This window comes from Pelobates fuscus, chromosome 7 (assembly GCF_036172605.1).
Source record: "Pelobates fuscus isolate aPelFus1 chromosome 7, aPelFus1.pri, whole genome shotgun sequence".
Lineage (NCBI taxonomy): Eukaryota > Metazoa > Chordata > Amphibia > Anura > Pelobatidae > Pelobates > Pelobates fuscus.
This window is the reverse complement of record NC_086323.1, coordinates 160,574,602-160,595,703: the sequence shown is the minus strand read 5'-3', so window position 1 is coordinate 160,595,703 and position 21,102 is coordinate 160,574,602. Positions and strand designations below refer to the sequence as shown.

The window sequence follows — 21,102 nt, the reverse complement described above, 5'->3', positions numbered from 1 at the left end:
ATCAGCAAACAATCACATCGGCCTCTGATTAAAACATATTTCACAATGTTCAAGGAGAAGGCAGCTGCATTCACCATTCAATCTAACAATACAACCATTTTAATGCAGAATGAAAGATCATTAGAATATAATATCATACACGCCTTTTCCTGTATGATCAGAGTGAAAATTTGGGGCACATTTTTTTACATACTTCCCAACTGTCCCGGATTGAACATTCTAGAATGTGGGGTCCTGTCCTGCTGTCCCACATGTGTTAATTGTCTCTTATCTGGGGACACCAAATTTCTCCGCAAGCTCAGTTCAAGCACATCGTAGACACGCTAGTGCTGCACTAAGTGCACTTCTCTAGTTACACAGTTACATAGCTGAAAAAAAAACTTGCGTCCATCAAGTTCAGCCTTCCTCACATATGTTTTTGCTGTTGATCCAAAAGAAGGCCAAAAACCCAGTCTGAAGCGCTTCCAATTTTGCAACAAACTAGGAAAAAGTTCATTCTTGACCCCAAAATAACAGTCAGATGTCTCCTTGGATCAAGCAGCTATTACCCCACTTATTAGAAATTATATCCCTGTATGTTATGTTTTTGGAAGTATTTATCCAATTGCAGTTTAAACATCTGTATGGACTCTGATAAAACCACCTCTTCAGGCAGCGAATTCCATATCCTTATTGCTCTTACTGTATACTTACTGTTAGAAACATGTGTTTCTAACACCTTGTGTTGAGAAAGCGCTGTGACAGGCATGAAACGCATTCAGGGCATTTAGATCCTTCCTTTGGTCACTTCTATGTGGTTCTCCCCATTCCCTCCCCCCTTCTCACAGGTGCCGTCCTTTTATCATTTTTTTTTAGACAGATTTTTTCCCAGTGGGATTTACTGCACATTATGACAGACTGGGATCATAGAGCATGTTGTTATCAACCTTCACATACTATATGATATTGGATAGGTGTATAGGAGGACTATTCTAGGCAATTTTTTGCTTGGATTTCCATGATTTTTTGCAAATAAATATACCATTTTTAAGAAGATTGGCGTGTAGTGGAATGTACTACTTAGGTCTGAGTGTGTGGAAATTAGGGATCGCTTGGGGATAAGTTTTTCTATTAAAGTTTTACTAAGTCCAACACCATGGATGTGTTTGTTAAATTTGACATATATATATATATATATATATATATATATATATATATATATATATATATATTTTACCAGGATATGCATCTTATAACTGGCAAAGATATTCCATGAGATTGTAGCTGCGGCAATCTGTTTGTTGGATTGTTTAGTTGGTGATATTTCTTTGTAGATGTTGAAGCATTCATGGGCAGATCCTGAACATACCCGGCAATCATATTTATCTGAACATCGAAGCGCTTCAGAGGTAAATTAATTTTTAGTTACCCGTGCTGCACTAAGCATCCCGCTATGTGTTTTAATGTCATTTTATAGGAGTGAGCAAGGACAGCGCAACAGCGTTAGGTGAACCAGGGATATTTCCTGGTGGGTTTCCCCTCTCTTCGGCCACAGTACTGGGCGAGTGCATCTCTTGAGCCGCGCCCCCCTCCCCCCCGAAAATGGGGGCGCCGAGAGGAACCCTGTCATAGCGGTCCCAGGAGGTGGCCAATTGGCCACCTTAGGGCACCCTGAAGCTGTGCTAGGTAAGGCAGAGCAGGCACCTGCTTATTTCGATGGCACGTGCCTGCTCTGCCATCAAATGCCAGTGACCAGAGGAGAGGGGGACAGAGAAGGCAGGAGGTGAGGAAGGCTCCTCTTGCAGCTTCCCACTCCTCCCTTTCCGCCCTCTGTGATGCCGGGAGCCAGAATATTACGTCATTCCATCCCCGGCATACTAAACAGTGGGTGGAACAAGTGAGGAGCTGCCCCACACTGGACCCCAGGGAGGTAGGGAGGCTGGATGGACCTCAAAAAATAAAATTGTGTGAATCTGTGTGTCAGTGAGTGTGTGTCTGTAAGTGAGTGAGTGTATGTGTGTCTGTGTGTGTGTCTGTCTGTGTGTGTGTATGTTAGTGAGTGCCTGTCTGTGTGTCTGTCAGTGAGTGTGTGTGTGTGTGTCTGTCAGCGAGTGTGTGTCTCTGTCAGTGAGTGTCTGTGTGTGTGTCTGTCAGTGAGTGAGTGCATGTCTGTCAGTAAGTGTCTGTGTGTGTGTGTGTGTGTATGTCTGTCAGTGAATTTTTGTGTGTCAGTGAGTGAGTTTGCGTCTGTCAGTGAGTGTGTGTCAGTGAGTAAGTGACATGAAGGGGCAGCAAAATGGATCTTTGCCTAAGGTGGCAGAAATACTTGCAGCCGCCCTGATTGTGAGGGTTGAGGAATTTCCACTTTAACAATTCATAAGTCCCTTATATGCATGTTGTCTATATTATATAAAAAAAAATGAATTTTAGATCCATTTTAAAGTGCCCCTATAAACGACTAAAATGGAATAGACGTTTTGCTTTACATTTGTTATCAATCTGTCTAGCATGTGTTTTATCTATAAAGTACCACCATGTTATTTTTGCTAAAGTGCTGAAAACAAACTGTACCCTGAAATGAAAACACTTTATATGCATCCATTGCTGTTCCTTTAATCAGTGTTAATTCCAAAGCTTCCAGTATTAATTTCCTTTGGGGGTTACTAAACAATGTCTTTTCCATATGCCACGCATTAATACAAATGTGACATTTTCAAGCTTGGGTTATACATTTCCTTTTTAATTCCAGAAGCAAATTACATTAATCCTACTACACCTGTCGACCAGAAACACCCCCAAGCCTGTATTCAGTCACAATGTTTGTTTTGCTCAATTAATATCAAGTGTTTCTCTGAATCCGAAATAAAACTGCCACAAAGATCTATTTTTATATGTGAGACGTGAGAGTGCAGAAGAAAATGAAGCTAATTCTCTAGGTTAATGAGCTATTGCTTTGCGTTTCTAGTAATTATTTTCAGCATATTTCTTGTTTGTCTTCACCCACATACTACAAATGCACACACATATTGAAAATTGGTACTTATGCTACTTTTGCTGCTGCAAATCAATGCACCATCTGCCAGTATACACTTTCCAAACATGCCTTCTACATATATATATATGTATGTGCAAATGTACACATATTATGTACAGAATCCATTCACCTCCCGAACGGGGACTACCACGAAACCCCAATTAGAATGATGTCTTAGAACGTTCGCACCTTGTAACAAGGTGTCAAAACCACAAACCGCAAGGGAAGCCTCGGCGCGTGCCTACCCTGGGTGGTGGCCCATTCGTTAGATGAACGCCATCTAGGGGGAGCATTCGTGGATTGCTTCCCACCTTGTTCGGCTTCCGAACGAGGACCTCCCCAGTGCCCCTTAGAATATTCGCACCAATCAATTAGAACATCGGCAATGTGCAACATAAGTGTGAAACCGCAAGGGAAGTAATTAATGAGTGCTTCCCTGGGTGGCCGCCGTTCGTATACCTCAAGTGGGAAACCCTGAGGAGGGGTGGCGGAAAAAGAGGACAAAGGGACTGGATTTCCGTTTCCGTCAGGAGACCCCTGGGAGGGGGAGGGCCCTGGAAGGGTACACTGAGTAGCGGGAACAGGGGACAAAGGGAATAGGGTTCTGGATCCGTTATATGACCCCGGGAGGGGACATTGTCTTTATGTGTGACCCACCCCTTGCATGGGGAAAAGTTTAAAGCGAATGTGGCCAATAAAGTTGTTGTTGTACCTATGGAACTGTGTGTCGTCCAGTTACTGGGGGGAAATGGGCATGTTTATTAATAGCAGAGGTAACAAGCCGGGTTACCCAGGGTCCACAACAGCATCTATCAAGGCTATTCACTGAAGTGTGTTCAAAGTGAATTCTAAATTTAAGTTTGTAATAGCTGGATTAGAAAACTTCTCTGTCAGCTATGTTTTCAGTTCGGCTACTCTGGCCTTAAAAGGAAACTATAGTGCCTGGAAACAATGTTGTTTAGTTCCCTATAATGTCCTTTTCTATCGTGCACCCCCCCCTCCTGTCACTTACCTGATTCCATTGTGTGTATCTGTATTTTGTCAGTATGTGTATCTTTGTACGTATGTGTCAGTGTTTATATCTGTGTGTGTGTAATGTGTAGTCAGTGTGTGTATATGTGTGTATGTATATCTACATGTGTTTCAGGTTGTAAATATGCGTGTTTCTATTTATGTCAGAGTGTGTATCTGTATGTTGTCATTGTGTGTATGTGTTAGTGTGTATATTTGTGTGTGTATTTATGTGTATCTACATCTGTACCAGCGTGTGTCTGTGTATCTGTATGTCAGTCGTGTATCTGTGTAACTGTATCTGTATGTGTGTCAGTGTGTGTTTATGTGTCTGTATATCTGCATGTGTGTCAGTGTGTATATCTGTGTACATGTATATTTGTGCATACATCTCAGCATGCAAATGCCATCACTACACACAAATACACCCTTGCATTCAAACTTCAACATTATATACAAACATGCCTCTGTGTTAAACAAATTCTGCTTTCAAAAACCAACACTACAAATAAATATATGCTTGCATTCAAAGACCAACACCACATACAAACACACCCCTACTTTTACACAAACATACTCCATATAAAAACATGCTTACATTTAAACACACAAACACTGATCAGTGCTAAATCTAACCTGCACACATGGGGAAATAGTTGAGTCCTAGCTGGCAAAGCATTGTTGGAGTTTCATGACAGGTGGGGATCTACCTTTTGGTCACCCATGCGATAGGGTGGTCCACAAAAATTGTTGCACCTCTCTACTTTTGTTCCACCATTGCGTTGGGGTGGAGGACGTCATTACATGCCAGTTAGGGGCTGTGTCCAGGGGGCTCAAGCAAATGTTTTGCCCAAGATCCAATTAATATTAAAAACGCCTCTGAGCATCCTTCATCTGTCAAATCCATATATTGGCTGAGTATGCAAGAAGTGCAATCCACATGAAGACGTATGCAAAAACAAGGTTCTCTTTTATACCCGTCTTCCTTGTAATGCCAAAAATTGTTAGCCCTCCTCTGAGCACGTTCATGCGTCTCTAACAGATTTCTCTCTGCCAACTAATATCTCACAACCTCCACCTTTCTCTGTACCTGTCTTCCTGTTTCATAAGAGCTTCTCATTACTCTCAACAGCTATATACTCCAAGTCAGAATACTCACCACGCAGCCATTTTTCCTACACCCCTGCCTTATTCCCCTACATCCATATTAACATCTCTGCAGCCATTCCTTAGCAATTGAACCCTCTTACCATAACCATATTCCCTCTTCTTCAAGAATAAGCACCCACAAAACCATATTCTCACCCAACAAGCACCACCTCCCCTTTAAGCGTTGCAACCACATTTTCTTACAAACTGTACGCTTTTGGCCCAGATTTATATTTAGATTTTACAGCCAAGTGCTGATGTGATCAAATGATCACAGTCAATTGATAAAACAGCTGACCTTAGAACTTGGCTATGAATCTCTTAATATTTATTCAATTAATATTATTTATAGAGTGACAAGATATTTTGGCCTTTCTTTACAGCCTCCTTTATTTAAGGCATAAATATTCTTAATTATAAATGTTAAACGCATTAAATGTTTTACAATTCATTCGCCAGAGGGATCTCTCAAAGTGTTAATGGGACTTAAAATAAAACTGTTATCCGTTTGCTTAAATAGTCTTTTTCTTTTGCATGACTGAACAGAAGCAAAGGCTATTTTGCTTAGCTGTTACCTTAAATGATAAATGGCCTTGCTCAAATTCCTGCTTGTTTATCACAAATAATCTTAGTGCAGATCGCAAAAAAATAAAAAAAACAAACACAAAAAACCCAGCCTTGAACAGACCTAGTAGATTGCCATGTATGCAAACCATGTATGGAATTTGCAATGAAACATATATATTTAATCAAAGGCTTACACATTAAATTCAACCTGTTTTCTCTTTCCTGACTTGTTAGCCCTCCAAAGGTTCAATAAGTTGCTTAGTTAAAGGGTAAATGGTTACCTGTGCTAATTACACCACTGAATAAAACATTGAAAATGACCTATTAACTTGTGCTAAACCTTTTTTCATTAGATGTTCCACTTTTATGTCCTCAAAACAGCAAGCAGCCACTGGCTGACCGCTGAAATAAAAGACTGGGCACCTATTGCCCTGTAATGTACAAGCGGACCTGGTGTGCTGGGGGTCTTTCATTTAAAGAATGGGATTGGACATATAACTGTCCACTTCCGGTGCCTAAGCAGTGGAGTTCTAAATAAAGCAGGTGGCACATAGTGTCCCCTCCAAGCCCCTATGGTGGGGCTCGAAAAAAAATAATGAGTTGGGGCAGAAATAGAGTCCAACAATGCAGCCACCTGTGCCAGCAGATGGGGACTATTATTATAATAAAGTGGGAATATTAAGTTCTCTCCTACCCCCATGGTCAGCCAGAGGGGACTATAAAAAAAATAATAAATGGGTGGATATATTGTCCCTAACACCCACCTATAGGCGGCATGTGGGGACTAGTCATAATAATAAATGTGTGGAATCTAATTACTCCCAGAAGCCCCTATGCATGTGGGTCCTAATTTCTCCCCCAGTCCACACCCATGGTTGGCATGTCTGGAGCATTAATTACAAATACTAATGGGAGAACATGCCATTGCCCACCCCCTAAAATTGTCAACAGCCCCAGCCAGTGGCTAAGATTCTCCAAGTCATCACCTCAAATAAAAGTACCTAAACTACCACTCTCACCCTTATAATAGTGAGAGGGGGGTGCAATAACACTAATAACTGTAAAATTTATATTTAGCATTAGATGTCGTCTTTCTTCTTAAAACTTTTGTCCAAAAAAGGGCAAATACAAAATGTAAACTCGCTTCACAACTTTGACTTGGTTATTCACTAAAGTCTGAATGGCCCCATACCAAATGGGACTGCAAATGGGGCCATTTGGACATTGTTCAGTGTATTCAACAATGTCTGGATTTTTCAATTCAGAGCCTGAATTAGGTTTGGATTAACGCAATATTAAAATTTGGACCAAATGCTTCAAATCTGAACTACTTGTCCGCTGGTAGCGCTATGGTTATTTAGGTGGCGGCTGGCCACACAGAGCTTGCTTGCCAAGAGTCACCTTAAATAATTATAAAAAGTTTAGCAATATTAAATAAAAAGCCTATGGGGGTCAACATGACCCACATATTACTATAAGGAAGGTTTAAACCTCCCTATGCCCCACCTTCCTTTTCCCACATGATGTACTAGCTGCAATAAAGTGGGAACGCCAATATAAGGAATGGGGTTGTAAGCCATTATAGGGTGAGGGGTTATGTAATTTTAGTGGGAGGAGGTGACGAGAAAATTGGGGTCCCTAGCCATACAGGAGGTGGGACTGTGAAATGTCAGCCTTCAACTCTTTAAAGGGACACTATAGTCACCAGAAGAACTACAGCCTATTGAATTTGTTCTGGTGAGTAGAAACCTTCAGGCTTTTTGCTGTAAACACTGTCTTTTCAGAGAAAATGCAGTGTTTACATTACAGCCTAGTGATAACTTAACTGGCCACTCCTCAGATGGCTGTTAGAGATCCTTCCTGGGTCATGGCTAATTTGCCCTTAGAAACTAAACTGAAAAATCCCTAAATCCGAACTGTTTTGGAGAACATGAAGGTGTGAATGTTTAGAGAGCACTGCATAGGACAACTAGATTGGTCATATGCAACCACCAAACCTTCCTACATTTTAGTCCAAACAAACTACAAAACTCCCTTGCAAATAATTCACAATTCATGGTTTACTGTAGGGGCAGGCAATCTTCGGCACTCCAGATGCTGTGGACTATATCTCCACGTATGCTTCGTCAGCATTATGACTGTATGGGCATTATGGGAGCTGTAGTCCACAATGGTTGGAGTCCTGTATTCAAACATTCAGTGTCTCCTCCCTCTGCATGCAGACACTGAACTTTCCTCATAGAGATTCATTGATACAATTCATCTTTATGAGGATATGCTGATTGGCCAGGGCTGTGTTTGAATCATGCTGGCTTTGCACCTGATCTGCCTCTTTGTCAGTCTCAGCCAATCCTATGGGGAAGCATTGTGATTGGATCAGGCTACCACTTCAGATGATGTCAGCAGACTGCTTATTTTTCTGAGGCAAACAGCATGCAGAGTTACAGCTTCAGGCTTGAATACAGTAAGATTTTGCTATATTTATGGAGGCATGAGGGGCCCAGGGGGGCTAGATGGTGGTTTTAACACTATGAGGTCAGGAATACATGTTTGTGTTCCTGACCCTATAGTGATCCTTTAATTATTTAAGCTCAAACCCACTGCCTCATCCTGAATATTATAATTAATCAAGTGGGTAGGTTCTTCCCTTATATTATAATAATCTCCACCAGCTGGCCATGGTCAATGATATGTCCACAGCCCATTTATTTTAAAACCCCCCAATGTTATTTAGGGGCCCCATCCATATAGGTATGGGGCATTTCTAGAGACTGAGCAGCTATGGCATGGGCATTGTTGCCTAGTGACTAGTTTTAAACAGTTAGTAGATATGCCAAGAGGGCATAGCGAGGTTTCAAGCCTCCTTTTTAGTATTATGGGTTTCTTATTGGCTCCAGAGGCTTTTTATTAGGCTACATAATTAACCCATGCACCGCAGAAAAATTTGTAACTATTCCCCACCACTTATATTTCTTTCTGGAGTGCAGGAAGCAACTGCTCAAAACTAAGTCTTCCAGTGCAGAGCCTGCTCATTGGCTGAAAGCATCATCTAATCACTCTTAACCAATGAGTTATGCCCATGTGAGAAACTGACTCTGTTGGGTTTCGAACCCTGATTTCCATCTTGACTCTACAAGCAATGATATTAGTGCCAAATCTCTTATGCTGTGTCTAGTCAGTTGTCTTGCTCTTGGCCTATATAAGCCACTTACTGTCTCTGTAACATTGCCAGATTATTGTGGTTCCTGTACGCTATGATCAAGCTTGTTCCTGTTTCTTCTTCCTGTTGCTGAATTTGGATCGTTTGACTTTGCTGCTTCTCCCTGCCACTGACCTCAGCTTGCCTTACTACGATTATCATCGTTCTGTTCCAGTCTCTCATCTCTGCTTAAGACCAGGTGACCACTCAAGGCTCAGGGGCTCAACCACCTGGGTAACGAGTGGCTAATTCTGGCAGAAAACATTGCTGATCTGGCAGCTGGACTATGTGGCTCTCTAAGAGGCACAGTGTGCTGGAGTTTTTACCATGTTTTGTATGATATATCAAAATAATCCAGGTGCCAAGTCTTTTACTTTAAATGTTTCATTTTCATAAAGACTGCATATTCCATTCTCAAGAATTTCTTCTGATCCATATTTGTGACTCTACTTTAATCCACAACTATACCCTATGACTAGGGTTTTCTTCATCTGTAAAGCTTTCATTTTATTTCCATATGCCTTGCAGAGTTTTTCACTGAAATTACCAGGCCTCAAACAATATATAATAATAATAATAATATTATTCATCCTTGAATCACTCACAAAATTATCTTTCCATTAAGACTTAATCCTGTTACAAGGAGATAAATATATAGGAGATGCACATGCAAATGTGTGTAATTTCCTGATTATGTTTGTATGTTTTTGCAAATTATTGGCAGGAACAATCATGTGCATGTAAATGAGTTATAATCAACACAAATGATATATTAAGGTGGGGTATGTTAGGCCATAACACGTAAAATTTATATTCATCAGAAAGGAAAAAATATAGAAAATCTGGATGTATAGGAAGTTTTAACACAAACATAGTTTGCTAATGACCAAAGGGGATGAACAGAGCCATCATTAATGCTGCCCTAGGCCATCAGAATCTTCCCATTGGGTCCTATCTGTCACTGAGAATTATGGTAACATCACATGCCTCGTATTCTCCACTAACGTTGTAACCATGGAGCATTCGGGCATAGTGAAGATGTAAAGTCAGTGGAAGTAAAGTGTAATAGCATATACATGGACAATTGTAATATCAAAAGGTATGTCAACAGTGTAGTGTCTATATAAGCTAGAAAACCTTAGGGAGGCTAGATAGCTGGCTGGGGAAGGAGATAGGCTGGTAGCGTGGAAAGGCATTAGGTGAGAGGCTAGAAGAGATCAGGAAAGTAAGACAAGTCTGAAGAAGGACGAGAAAAAATAGGTGGAAGTGATAGTATGCAGAAGGTTAGAAAGGGATTAGTGGGACGAGGTAGCAGATTAGGTGTAAGGCTGGGAACTGATTTGTGAGATTGGTGGGAGGCTAGAAAGGGGTGGGGTGGCAAAATATGGACAGATTAGTGAAACCAGATGGGAGGGTTGAGAGGCAGTAGTAAGATTAGTTGGCATGCTGGGAAGGGATTATTGTAATTATATTGCAGGTTTGGGAAGAATAAAATGGCGGGAGGGATGAGTGAGGTTAAGGATGTTGGGTGGTAAGCCAGTGATAGGTTAGATGACAAACTGGAGAGGGCCCAAATAATAATAAATACAGCCCTGGGATGAAGCAAATAAATTATTATACTAATTTAAACCTATGAAACCACTCTCATGTGTATTTGTCTATTTATAACTTCAACTGGTCTAGAGTAGTGGTTCATAAATCAGCTATATTGTATCCTCATTGGACTTGGTTTTACTAATTATTATTATTATTATTGTGATTTATATAGCGCCAACAGATTCCGTAGCGCTTTACTAATATGCCCTTAGAAACTAAACTGAAAAATTCCTAAATCCTAACTGTTTTGGAGAACATGAAGGTGTGAATGTTTAGAGAGCACTGCATAGGACAACTAGATTGGTCATATGTAACCACCAAACCTTCCTATATTTTAGTCCAAACAAACCACAAAACTCCCTTGCAAATAATCCACAATTCATGGTTTACTGTAGGGGCAGGCAATCTTCGGCACTCCAGATGTTGTGGACTATATCTCCACGTATGATTCGTCAGCATTATGACTGTATGGGCATTATGGGAGCTGTAGTCCACAATGGTTGGAGTCCTGAAGGTAGGTTTTTCCATCTATTCTCATTGAAAAGCCTCTGATTGGTCATTTCTCCAGCACAGATGGAAAATGTATAATATATTCCTGTAATGTAAATGAATTCTTGCAGGAATAAATATGCAGCGGATTTGTAGCAAAAATCGTTTTTTTTGTTCCTTTCAGACAGATGGAAGGCTCATACTGTCTCCAGGGAAATGTCAGTATATACTGGTGTTTCGGAAATAACAATTAAATTAGCTTAATTACTTCATGTCGGCTTGATAAGTCACTGTTTTTAATGCAAAATCTGCCACTTGCAATTAACGGCTACCGGCAGTAATTTAATTGATCAAGTGTCTTGTGTATAGTGAACGTTAGGTTGGTTTGGTGACTTACAGCAATTCTGCAGAGAAATCTTGTCCTAATGGGATATGCACCTGAAGCACCAGAAACCGCTGGATCAGTCCAACTAGGAATAAGAAGAATTGAAAAAATTGTCACAAACCTTCTAAATGAATGAGTAATGAGCAATATGCATATAATATATTTTATCTCTGCCCTTTGTTCCTGCATGAATATAAGATGTTTAGAAATAAAAAAAAAACAACAGTTTAAATCAAAGGTTTAAGTGTTAGTATTAACATTTATTTAGTGTTTAAAACAATTATACTAGGGGTAGCAGAAAAGTAGACAACACTTATGTAGAACTGCAACTACCACAATGCACTGCCAGCCTTATGAGTGCCACTTTATGGCAGATTATGAGATTTTTAATTCTTGAAGAAACTAGAACTGTACTCAGTTATCTCTGCACTATACACTGTATGTCACTGCATAAGTCCCAAGAGTCCCTAATAGAGCAGAACAGTCTTCATTTGGAACTCCGCTGTTGCCACTCCAGATTCTATTCTGCGCATCCACAAGTTCCTCTGTGCGGTCTTCCAGACGCGCCGTGCGCTCACCTATGTGTTGGATGTCTGAAGCCATTTGCTGTAAGTCAGACTTAAAGGACCACTATAGGCACCCAGACCACTTCAGCTTAATGAAGTGGTCTGAGTGCCTTCCAGCTAGGTTTAACCCTTTTTTCTATAAACACAGCAGTTTTAGCGAAACTGCTATGTTTACCTATGAGTTAATCCGGCCTCTAGTGGCTGTCTCATTGACAGCCGCCAAAGGCGCTTCTCACTGTGATTTTCACAGTGAGAAGATGCCAGCATCCATAGGAAAGCATTGAGAATGCTTTCCTATGGACTGGCTGAATGCGCGTGCGGCTCCTGCCGCGCACGCGCATTCAGCCGAGGAGGAGGAAGAGAGTCCCCCGCCCAGCGCTGGAGAAAGAGGTAAGTTTAACCACTTCCCTCCCCTAGAGCCTGGTGGGAGGGGGACCCTGAGGGTGGCGGCACCCTCAGGGCACTATAGTGCCAGGAAAACGAATATGTTTTCCTGGCACTATAGTCGTCCTTTAAACGATGCTTTCAGCTCTTGCATCAGCAACTGCATGGACACATCTTTTGCTGAGCTTGGGGGTCGGGTAAAGTCTTGACGGCTATCAACTGCTTCAGAGCTGTATGCTGGGGAATTAGGACCGTCACAGCCATCTTGGTTTCCGAGATCCAAGGCCTGCGGCTAGGTAAGATGTGAGTGTAGTGTTTTCTGCTTTAATTTTTTTAAGCATAACTACTAAATATAGTTCGTTTCTTTGTTACCTTACAGTATCATCATGTTGCACTAGAAAAAATAGGTGCCTTTTCAAAATACCCATCTTGATTGATCCAGAATAAGAAACTGGACTCTCTAGAACACGAACAGCATTACTCAATAATCTGAAATCACATTTTTTATATTACTGTATTCTCTAATGTGACACCGTGGCCAATTGTATTCATCACATTTAGACACTCAATGGGCAAACTAAGAGGGGTTTTAAAACCGTAAATCACTGAACACTTATCTTAGAGGGTCCAATTGTTCGGTTAACTTGTTTTGTCCCCAACACTTTTGCTTGATCTAATTTCTCATTTCTATGAAAATGTGGATTTGTATAATAAAACTTCTTAAATACACAATACACAATTGAGTACAGATATGAGTGTGAAGTACTTGCATTTTAGTCCTGTATCACGCTATTATAATTATTTCTCTTATGTAATTTTTAAATCTTGAGAAAAAAAAACCTGTAAATATCTTTCATTGAATGGCATACATAAGGCAAAAATAGTCAAAATGTCAAGTTGACACTTTTTTTTTTCAGATGTTACCTCTATTTTCCATTTGTGTTTACGCTGCAAAGATTTAGACTTTGGTGAATAACCCTGATATAATTATATGAATGAAAAAGTTAAGGGTAGCTCAAAACTCCATCATCATTCAATAAGTAATTATCAATCAAATACTGATGAAAAGTTTAAATTGCATGTGATGAGATCAATGGCATTGTTTACTTTGTAAACTTTGCACTCTGGGACAATAACAGGAAGGTTCCACCCACATGTATGAGGAGTTTATGTGTAATTCATTGTAGACTTCTGAACATTTCATTTGTGAAACTGCTAATTTGCCTGCTACTCTGTTTCTACAAAATCAAATAACTAGAATTATTGACATAGGTATTGAAACAATGCACGCCTTTTAGGTCTTACACGCCATTATAACAGTAGTTTGTCATCCATTTCAGACGTTGTAAACAGAAAATTGGTGAAACACCTACAAGGCAAAATTAAGGTAAAGCGCTGGAAATTGCTTTGGTTTATAAGAGTTGAGCTAGATGAACCACTTTTAAGGAAGAATTACATTATAATGACTTAGGTACACAATCTCACAACTATTCTAGATGCTACTATTGGCCATGACAAAGAGAGTGATGCGATATAAAGTACTGATAGATTTTATTTTTCCTAGTATACTAGTTTTTTAGTTTTTTATTTTGCTTTTTTAGCAATTTAACCAGATATTTTAAATACAATAACTTTAGCAAATGAAAAAATAAATAAATAAATAACTGGAGGTACCTGGGTTTTTTTTTATCTATTCCTAACCATAGATAGGCAAACGAGAAATGCTAATTAATGAAAATTACATAATTAATCCTCGTTTTTTCTGCAGCCAAATGAAGGCCCGCATGATGTTCAATATTTGGTCGAGCAGCTGGAATGACAGATATTCCTTTACACAAATGTGTAGGAATGTAGTATAGCACATAATGGAAGCATTAGTATAATTTCAGTTTTTTGCGTGATGTTTTCTTTGGGTTATATCAACTAAATTGTAATCTTTGTAGTACTTTCCTTGTTAATCAGTAAATAAAAGCAAGCATGTAGCCCTGTCATCTTATGTGCACACGTTTGTACATTTGCACAGTTTAAAACTCAATAGACTCAGGCAATTCGGTAGATTCTCGACAAGAGGATGAGCAAACATTTGATGATGCCTAGCACCTTTGAAATAAAATAAAAAATTAAAAACCCATTGAGAAATTAAGGACTTCCAGTGAAATCCATGGGACAATCACCATGTACAGGCCGTATTTACCATATGGTAAATGCAGCCAGTGACAGCTTTCCTAGCTTGAAGAAGAGAGTCAATGACTGGGTTCTAAGGTTGAAATGGGTGGTGTCCACGTTGTACCACGTTGTACCTTCATGGCCACACTGGAGATATTAGAAAAAGTCAAGCTATTAGAGTCACCAGACCAGGACATTGATTGTTATCATGCTCAGCAGTCGCATATTCCATGAGCACCAGACTTACTCCAAAACCCTGCCTATATGGAGATTAATTAAACTTGGCTATTCTAGTCCTCAGCTCTGTTTACAGTGTTGTTGGCATAAAAGGGCTTAAAAAAAAAAAAAAAGATCAGTAAATAAAAAGTATAAAAATGTGTCACGACTAGTAATGTGGTCCAGCACGCAGAAACTATGTAAACATATACATAAGTAAGAAAAGGAAAATAATAGGAAAGAGCGTAAACCGGTCCTTAGAATGGCCGGACTAATACGCTAGAGACAGAGAATGGTCAAAGGGAAAGCCGAGGTCAAGGAAGCCAGAAAATACTCAATACCGATTAAACAAGCCAAGTCAGGGAAACCAGAGATCAGAATAACCAGGGAAACGCCAAGGATCAGGATACCAGGAAATCAGAAACACGAGAATAGCACTTTCAGGAAACCAGGAAACTGAAACCACGACATGGCAAAGTAATGGGGAAAGCTAGGGGTTTAAATACCCCTCTCTAGGCTATGATTGGTCAGAGGGCGACCTCTGACCCCAAAACGTGCGTGTGCGTTGACGTCGTGACGTCACGCACACGTTGGTATAATTCTCGGGGGCGGGGCTAGCAATAGACGCGACCACGCGGTCGGCGCCATCTTGGATCTGGGCGCGATGCCCGGAAGAACTATGTGCGCGGTTCCCGGCTCGCCGACGAGCAGGTAAGCTCGTGTAGTCGGAGCGGTCGTGCCGGTCGGGCACGACCGTGAGGCTCGGCGGGCCGGTGACCGCAACAAAATGTTAAAGCTTGTAACCCAAAAAAAGTTTTCTTTTTTATCAGAAAAGTAAAATGAAAGTAAAAAAAAATGAATTGGAATATAACGTTAAGAAAAATAGAGTGGATGAACTTAGTCAATGGGCACATACTATTATTAATTCTACTATATTAAGATACACACAAATAAGCATGTGTATTCACATAATTATTTAACCCCTTAAGGACCAAACTTCTGGAATAAAAGGGAATCATGACATGTCACACATGTCATGTGTCCTTAAGGGGTTAAGGGCCCCAAACCTCCGTAACCTTCCAAAAACAAAAAACTAGATTGTTTAAGGTGAATAAGAAAAGTTGTTGCATGTGTCTGTGTGAGTGTATGTATATATATGTGTACTAGTGTATTTTTGTATGTATGTGTGACAGTGTGAGTAGTAGTAGTAGTATGTTTAATTGTGTATGTGACATGTTTATAACATGTGCATCATGTGTATAATAGTGTGGGCAGCAGTGAGGTTGTGGGTAGTTTGGTGGATAGAAGTGTGAATAGGACGGTCATGCTTTATTGAGGTGGCCATTGTGGCCCAAGCTCTCTCCCATCTCTCCTTACTTTCTACTGAAGATTGCTATGTTTAGCCTATGTAGCAGGGTTATGTAGAGATCAGACTCCTTTATACTCAAACCAGCAATCACAGAGTCCTCCAGCCTCAGAAACAGCAAAGCAGCGTTGGTGGAGTAGGTAGAGGTATAGTGTTAAAGGAACACTATAGGGTCAGGAACACAAACATGTATTCCTGACCCTATAGTGCAACAAAAGCCACCATTAAGGTGGCTTGCCCCCCCTCCCCCACCTTAATCTCCTCAGAATGGGTTAAAACTCACCTTATTTTCAGCTCTCCATGGGTCCACCGGCACTGGCCTCGCTCCCCTTGTGACATCATCAGAATTGCTGATTTGTAGCCAATCCAATGATTTCCCATGGGGAAAGAATTGGATTGGCTAAAATCGGCAAAGGGGGCAGGGCCAAACACTGTTTTGGCCAATCAGCACCAAATCAGTGTCCCCATGCAGAGCGTGGGGACGCTGAACAGCAGAGCTGCCTACTGTGCAGCCCTGAGCTAGGAAGCACCTATAGTGGCCATCTGAGGAGTGGCCACTTAAAGGTGTCCCTAGGGGCAATGTAAACACTGCCTTTTCACCAAAAAGGCAGTGTTCGCATTAAAATGCCCGAAGGCAATGATTATACTCATCAGAACAACTACATTAAGCTGTAGTTGTTCTAATGACTATAGTGTCCCTTTAACAGGCAGAGGAGGCACCTGAACCAAGCAGTTGGAATCAGGCCCTAAAGGTAGTCATGAGGTTGGGGTCAAGTTTGCCCACGCCAAGCTCATCCAAACATTAAGATTTCCCTTCACACAAAGTAAGGGGCCTAGACCAACCCCTGAAAAACAGCCCCATTCCATTATCCCTACTCCACCAAACTTTATAGTTTGCACAATGCAGTCAGGCAGGTAACGTTATCCTGGCATCCAACAAACCCAGATTCACCCATCAGACTGACATACAGAGAAGCGTGATTCATCACTCTACAGAACACTTTTCCACTGTTCCAGAGTCCAGTCGTGGCGTGCTTTACCCCACTTGATCCACCGCTTTGCATTGTACTTTGTGATGTGAGGCTTGCATGCAGCTGCTCACCCATTGAAACCCATTCCATGAAAGTTCAGCCACACTGTTTTTGTGCTGATATTAATGCAAGTGGAAGTTTATAACTCTGCAGCTATGGAATCAGCAGAACGTTGGCGACTTTTATGCATGATGCGCCTCAGCACTCGGTGACCCCTTTCTCTGACTTTATGTAGTCTTCTGCTTTGTGGCAGAGTTGATGCTATTCCTAAACACTTCCACTTTCCAATGATACCAGTTACCGTTGAAAGTAGAATATTTAATAGCAATGAAATTGCATGAACTAACTTATTGCAAAGCTGGCATCCTATCACAGTACTGTGCTTGAATTCACTGAGGTCTTCAGAACGAGACATTTTTTCAGAAATATTTGTAATATTTGTAAATTCAGACTGCATGGCGAGGTGCTTGATTTTTTTTAAACCTGTGGCAATGGGTCTAAATAAAACATCTTAAACTCTTAAGCGTGTATATGAAACCAAAAAAAAAAACCTAATATAACAAGTAAATATTAAATGAGAAATAATGATATATTTATCTGACTATCCAATCTATCCATATCTATCTACACGTATTTTTGCTTGGAGGGAAGAATTTGTCTTTGTTGCTTAGCTCTAATAATACTGGAGTTTTGTCAGTTTCTCACTTGGAAATTAACATGTTGGCAAGGAAATAACGGTACAATAAAGTGCAGCTCAAATAGAAAATAGAGTACTGGGAATTGCTGATAGAAAGATAGAGCGTTACAGTTTGTCATATGAAATAGCTGGGTGCCTTAGAGAGCCACTGGGGTTTATTCGTCAAAGGTTCTTATTTATCTTATGTCAAGTAAGTAAGATGTTTCCTTGTGTTGTATGGAGCTTATTTCAAAACAGAAAGATAGTTTAGACATGTTGACAAATTAACGCAGAATAACTAGAGAATCCTATGGTAGTCACAAAAATTGTTGATTTGTTGAGTCTTCAGGGTATATCACAAGATAACACAGATAAATAAACTTAGACATGAAAATGTACAATTAAGATGTAAAAAAAAAAAACCTAATCTATTTTTACTTTTATAAAAATAAATAACTACATTTTTTTTTTTTAAATGCGTAACTGTGATCTTTTTTGAAAAACAAATCTAAACAATGTAAAATGTGTCATTTGTAGGGTTGTTAACTAAAGTGATAATTTAAAGTGAATTTCAAATTTAGTCAAAATAACCATATTGGGAAAAAGTCTCTAGGTCAGATATGCTTTCATTTCAAGCTATCCGGGTCTTAAATTTGAAATTCACTTTGAATATTTGCTTTACTAAATAAACGTGTAACCGTGTGCACTCTTATGCTGTTTTGTATTTTATGTTCTTCTGTGTTTCTCTACTAGGATATATTTTGTGGTGCCTATATTGTTTTTCATTGTAGCTTTTAACATTTAACAAACTTGATACATAGTTAAATAAATTACACCAATTTAAAGGACCACTCTAGGCACCCAGACCACTTCAGCTTAATGAGGTGGTCTGGGTGCCAGGTCCTTCTAGGGTTAACCCATTTTTTCATAAACATAGCAGTTTCAGAGAAACTGCTATGTTTATGAATGGGTTAAGCCTTCCCCCTATGTCCTCTAGTGGCTGTCTCATTGACAGCCGCTAGAGGCGCTTGCGTGATTCTCACTGTGAAAATCACAGTGAGAGCACGCAAGCGTCCATAGGAAAGCATTATGAATGCTTTCCTATGTGACCGGCTGAATGCGCGCGCAGCTCTTGCCGCGCGTGCGCATTCAGCCGACGGGGAGGAGAAGAGGAGGATCGGAGGAGGAGAGCAGGAGGAGATCTCTCCGCCCAGCGCTGGAAAAAGGTAAGATTTAACCCCTTTCCCCTTTCCAGAGCCGGGCGGGAGGGGGTCCCTGAGGGTGGGGGCACCCTCAGGGCACTCTAGTGCCAGGAAAACGAGTATGCTTTCCTGGCACTAGAGTGGTCCTTTAAACATAATCTGTAATGTTTCACGATGATGAAGAGGAAAAGCAGAGAGCTATTTGACTGTTTATGCCTTTTAACACTTAATAAAAGGCAGCTCCACACACCTACAACATCTATTTAATAGTAAGAATCTGTTTAAACTATGCAATCAATTCTATATTTTACATATAATAGAACTAAAATATATATAAAACATGTAATGCATAAATTACTTTAATCTTTACTTTTAAGTACATAGTTATGTTTTGAATATAATGCAGTTTCAGTTTTGGTATGTGTTTTGAACATTTATTTAAATAAATTAACATTTATTGTATTGTTTTCATGCTGACATTCTTAAAGGGCCACTGTAGTCACTATAACCATTTCATCTCTTTGAATTGGTTATAGTGCTTGGAGTGCCCTGTCACTGTCCCTCCATTCAGTGTTGTACCATGTTTGTGCAGTATGCCAAAAAATAAGAGTCTCTGACCACCCACAGTCCAGCCCCTTCTGTATGTATAGCTAAGGCAGAGATTACACACTTCCTTGTTGTCATACCCAGTCATACCGTCAGTTGGAGCTCTGACAGGCTAAAAGCAGTCAGCTGACACTCTCAGCCTCAGCTGCCCATTGCTGCTCAGGCTAGTACTTCCTTATTAGCCAAAGCAGCACAGAGGGGATGGACTGCCAGGGGCTCTTGTTTAGTATTAAAACATTAAAAATGGTTTAATGCTGAAAGAAATTATGGTACCAGGGGACTCCACACACTATAAACAGTTTAATGAGATGAAGCAGATACAGTGCCTACGGTGTCCCTTTAAACAGTGCTCAATGTTGCCCAAGATAACATCTAAATCTTGGGCAACATTCTAAAGGTGATGTAGTCACCATGACACCAACAGAAAGCTCCACTATTAGAACTTTGCCCCAGAATTACTCTTTATACATAACTGTCATTGTTTCACACACCAATACTGTTTTATTGCCTCTGAATTGAGCTGGATTGTGATGTTAATTGCTATATTTGTAATATATATTTGAAATAAAATGGTCCATGACATGAAAAAGTATTAAGTGATTTTTTGAATGATGTAATATCTACATAAGTGTCAGCTTCTATGCAATGTATATTTTGCCTATAAATAAATAAAATAAGCAAAAAAAAAACTTTATGAATAAAAATAAAGCTATGTTTCTAATTAAGAGTCTGATATCAAGCTCATTAATTTTAGGGATCATTCTAAACATGGAATTATATATTATTACTGTGTTGACAGAATGTCACACTATGTATTATAAATTAATTGAAGTATGGGGCGGGGTTTGGGAACGAAACTGAACGGACGCTGTCTCCATCGGCTCCCAACCTTGCGACATCTAAATTACAACTATCCCGAACACCATTACCCGCACAACCAATATAAGCACATTACGAGACCGGGGGAACTGTGCTGAACCGACCGATGCCTTTTTTCCAACAAACTAGGTCGGGAAAGGCGAAACGGAACAACCGGGCCTACCTCAAGCCCGCGAGCCACGGCCTAGAGACTCTCCTAGACGGCTTAGGGGCGTACTACCACCCAGCCTGGGAGGAGACAGACACCCCAACACCCAGAGACATCTCTGCAACCATGGGGCGCCGCACGCAGAAACTGCAACAGGCAGCGGCGGCAGACCAGCCGAACATTGGGGAGATGCTACAGAGACAGGCCCCGTCCAAGATGGCCGCCACAGAGGCCTCCCCCGCTCAGCAGCAGAAAGCCCACTCACCTGAGACAGGGGTAGAGGACACGCAAACCAACACATCCCCGGCACATGGAAGCTCTAGGGACGACACCTATGCCACAAAACAAGACCTGCAGCACTGGATGCAGGAGATACAATCCCTGCTGGCCGCGGACCTCGGAACCCTGAAAACAGAGGTACGCCAAACCACAGAGCGTATGAGTGCAATGGAG

The 21,102-nt window shown here is 40.6% G+C and overlaps 1 protein-coding gene across 1 annotated transcript in view; it reads right to left on the bottom strand.

Moving 5' to 3' along the window:
• Nucleotides 1–21,102, bottom strand: part of CFAP20DC (CFAP20 domain containing) — a 340,832-nt gene that overhangs the window by 281,923 nt on the left and 37,807 nt on the right. Inside the window, exon 5 of the mRNA XM_063427556.1 lies at nt 11,422–11,494. Within this exon, the coding sequence (XP_063283626.1) occupies nt 11,422–11,494 (73 nt within the window). The remainder of the gene's footprint in view (nt 1–11,421; nt 11,495–21,102) is intronic.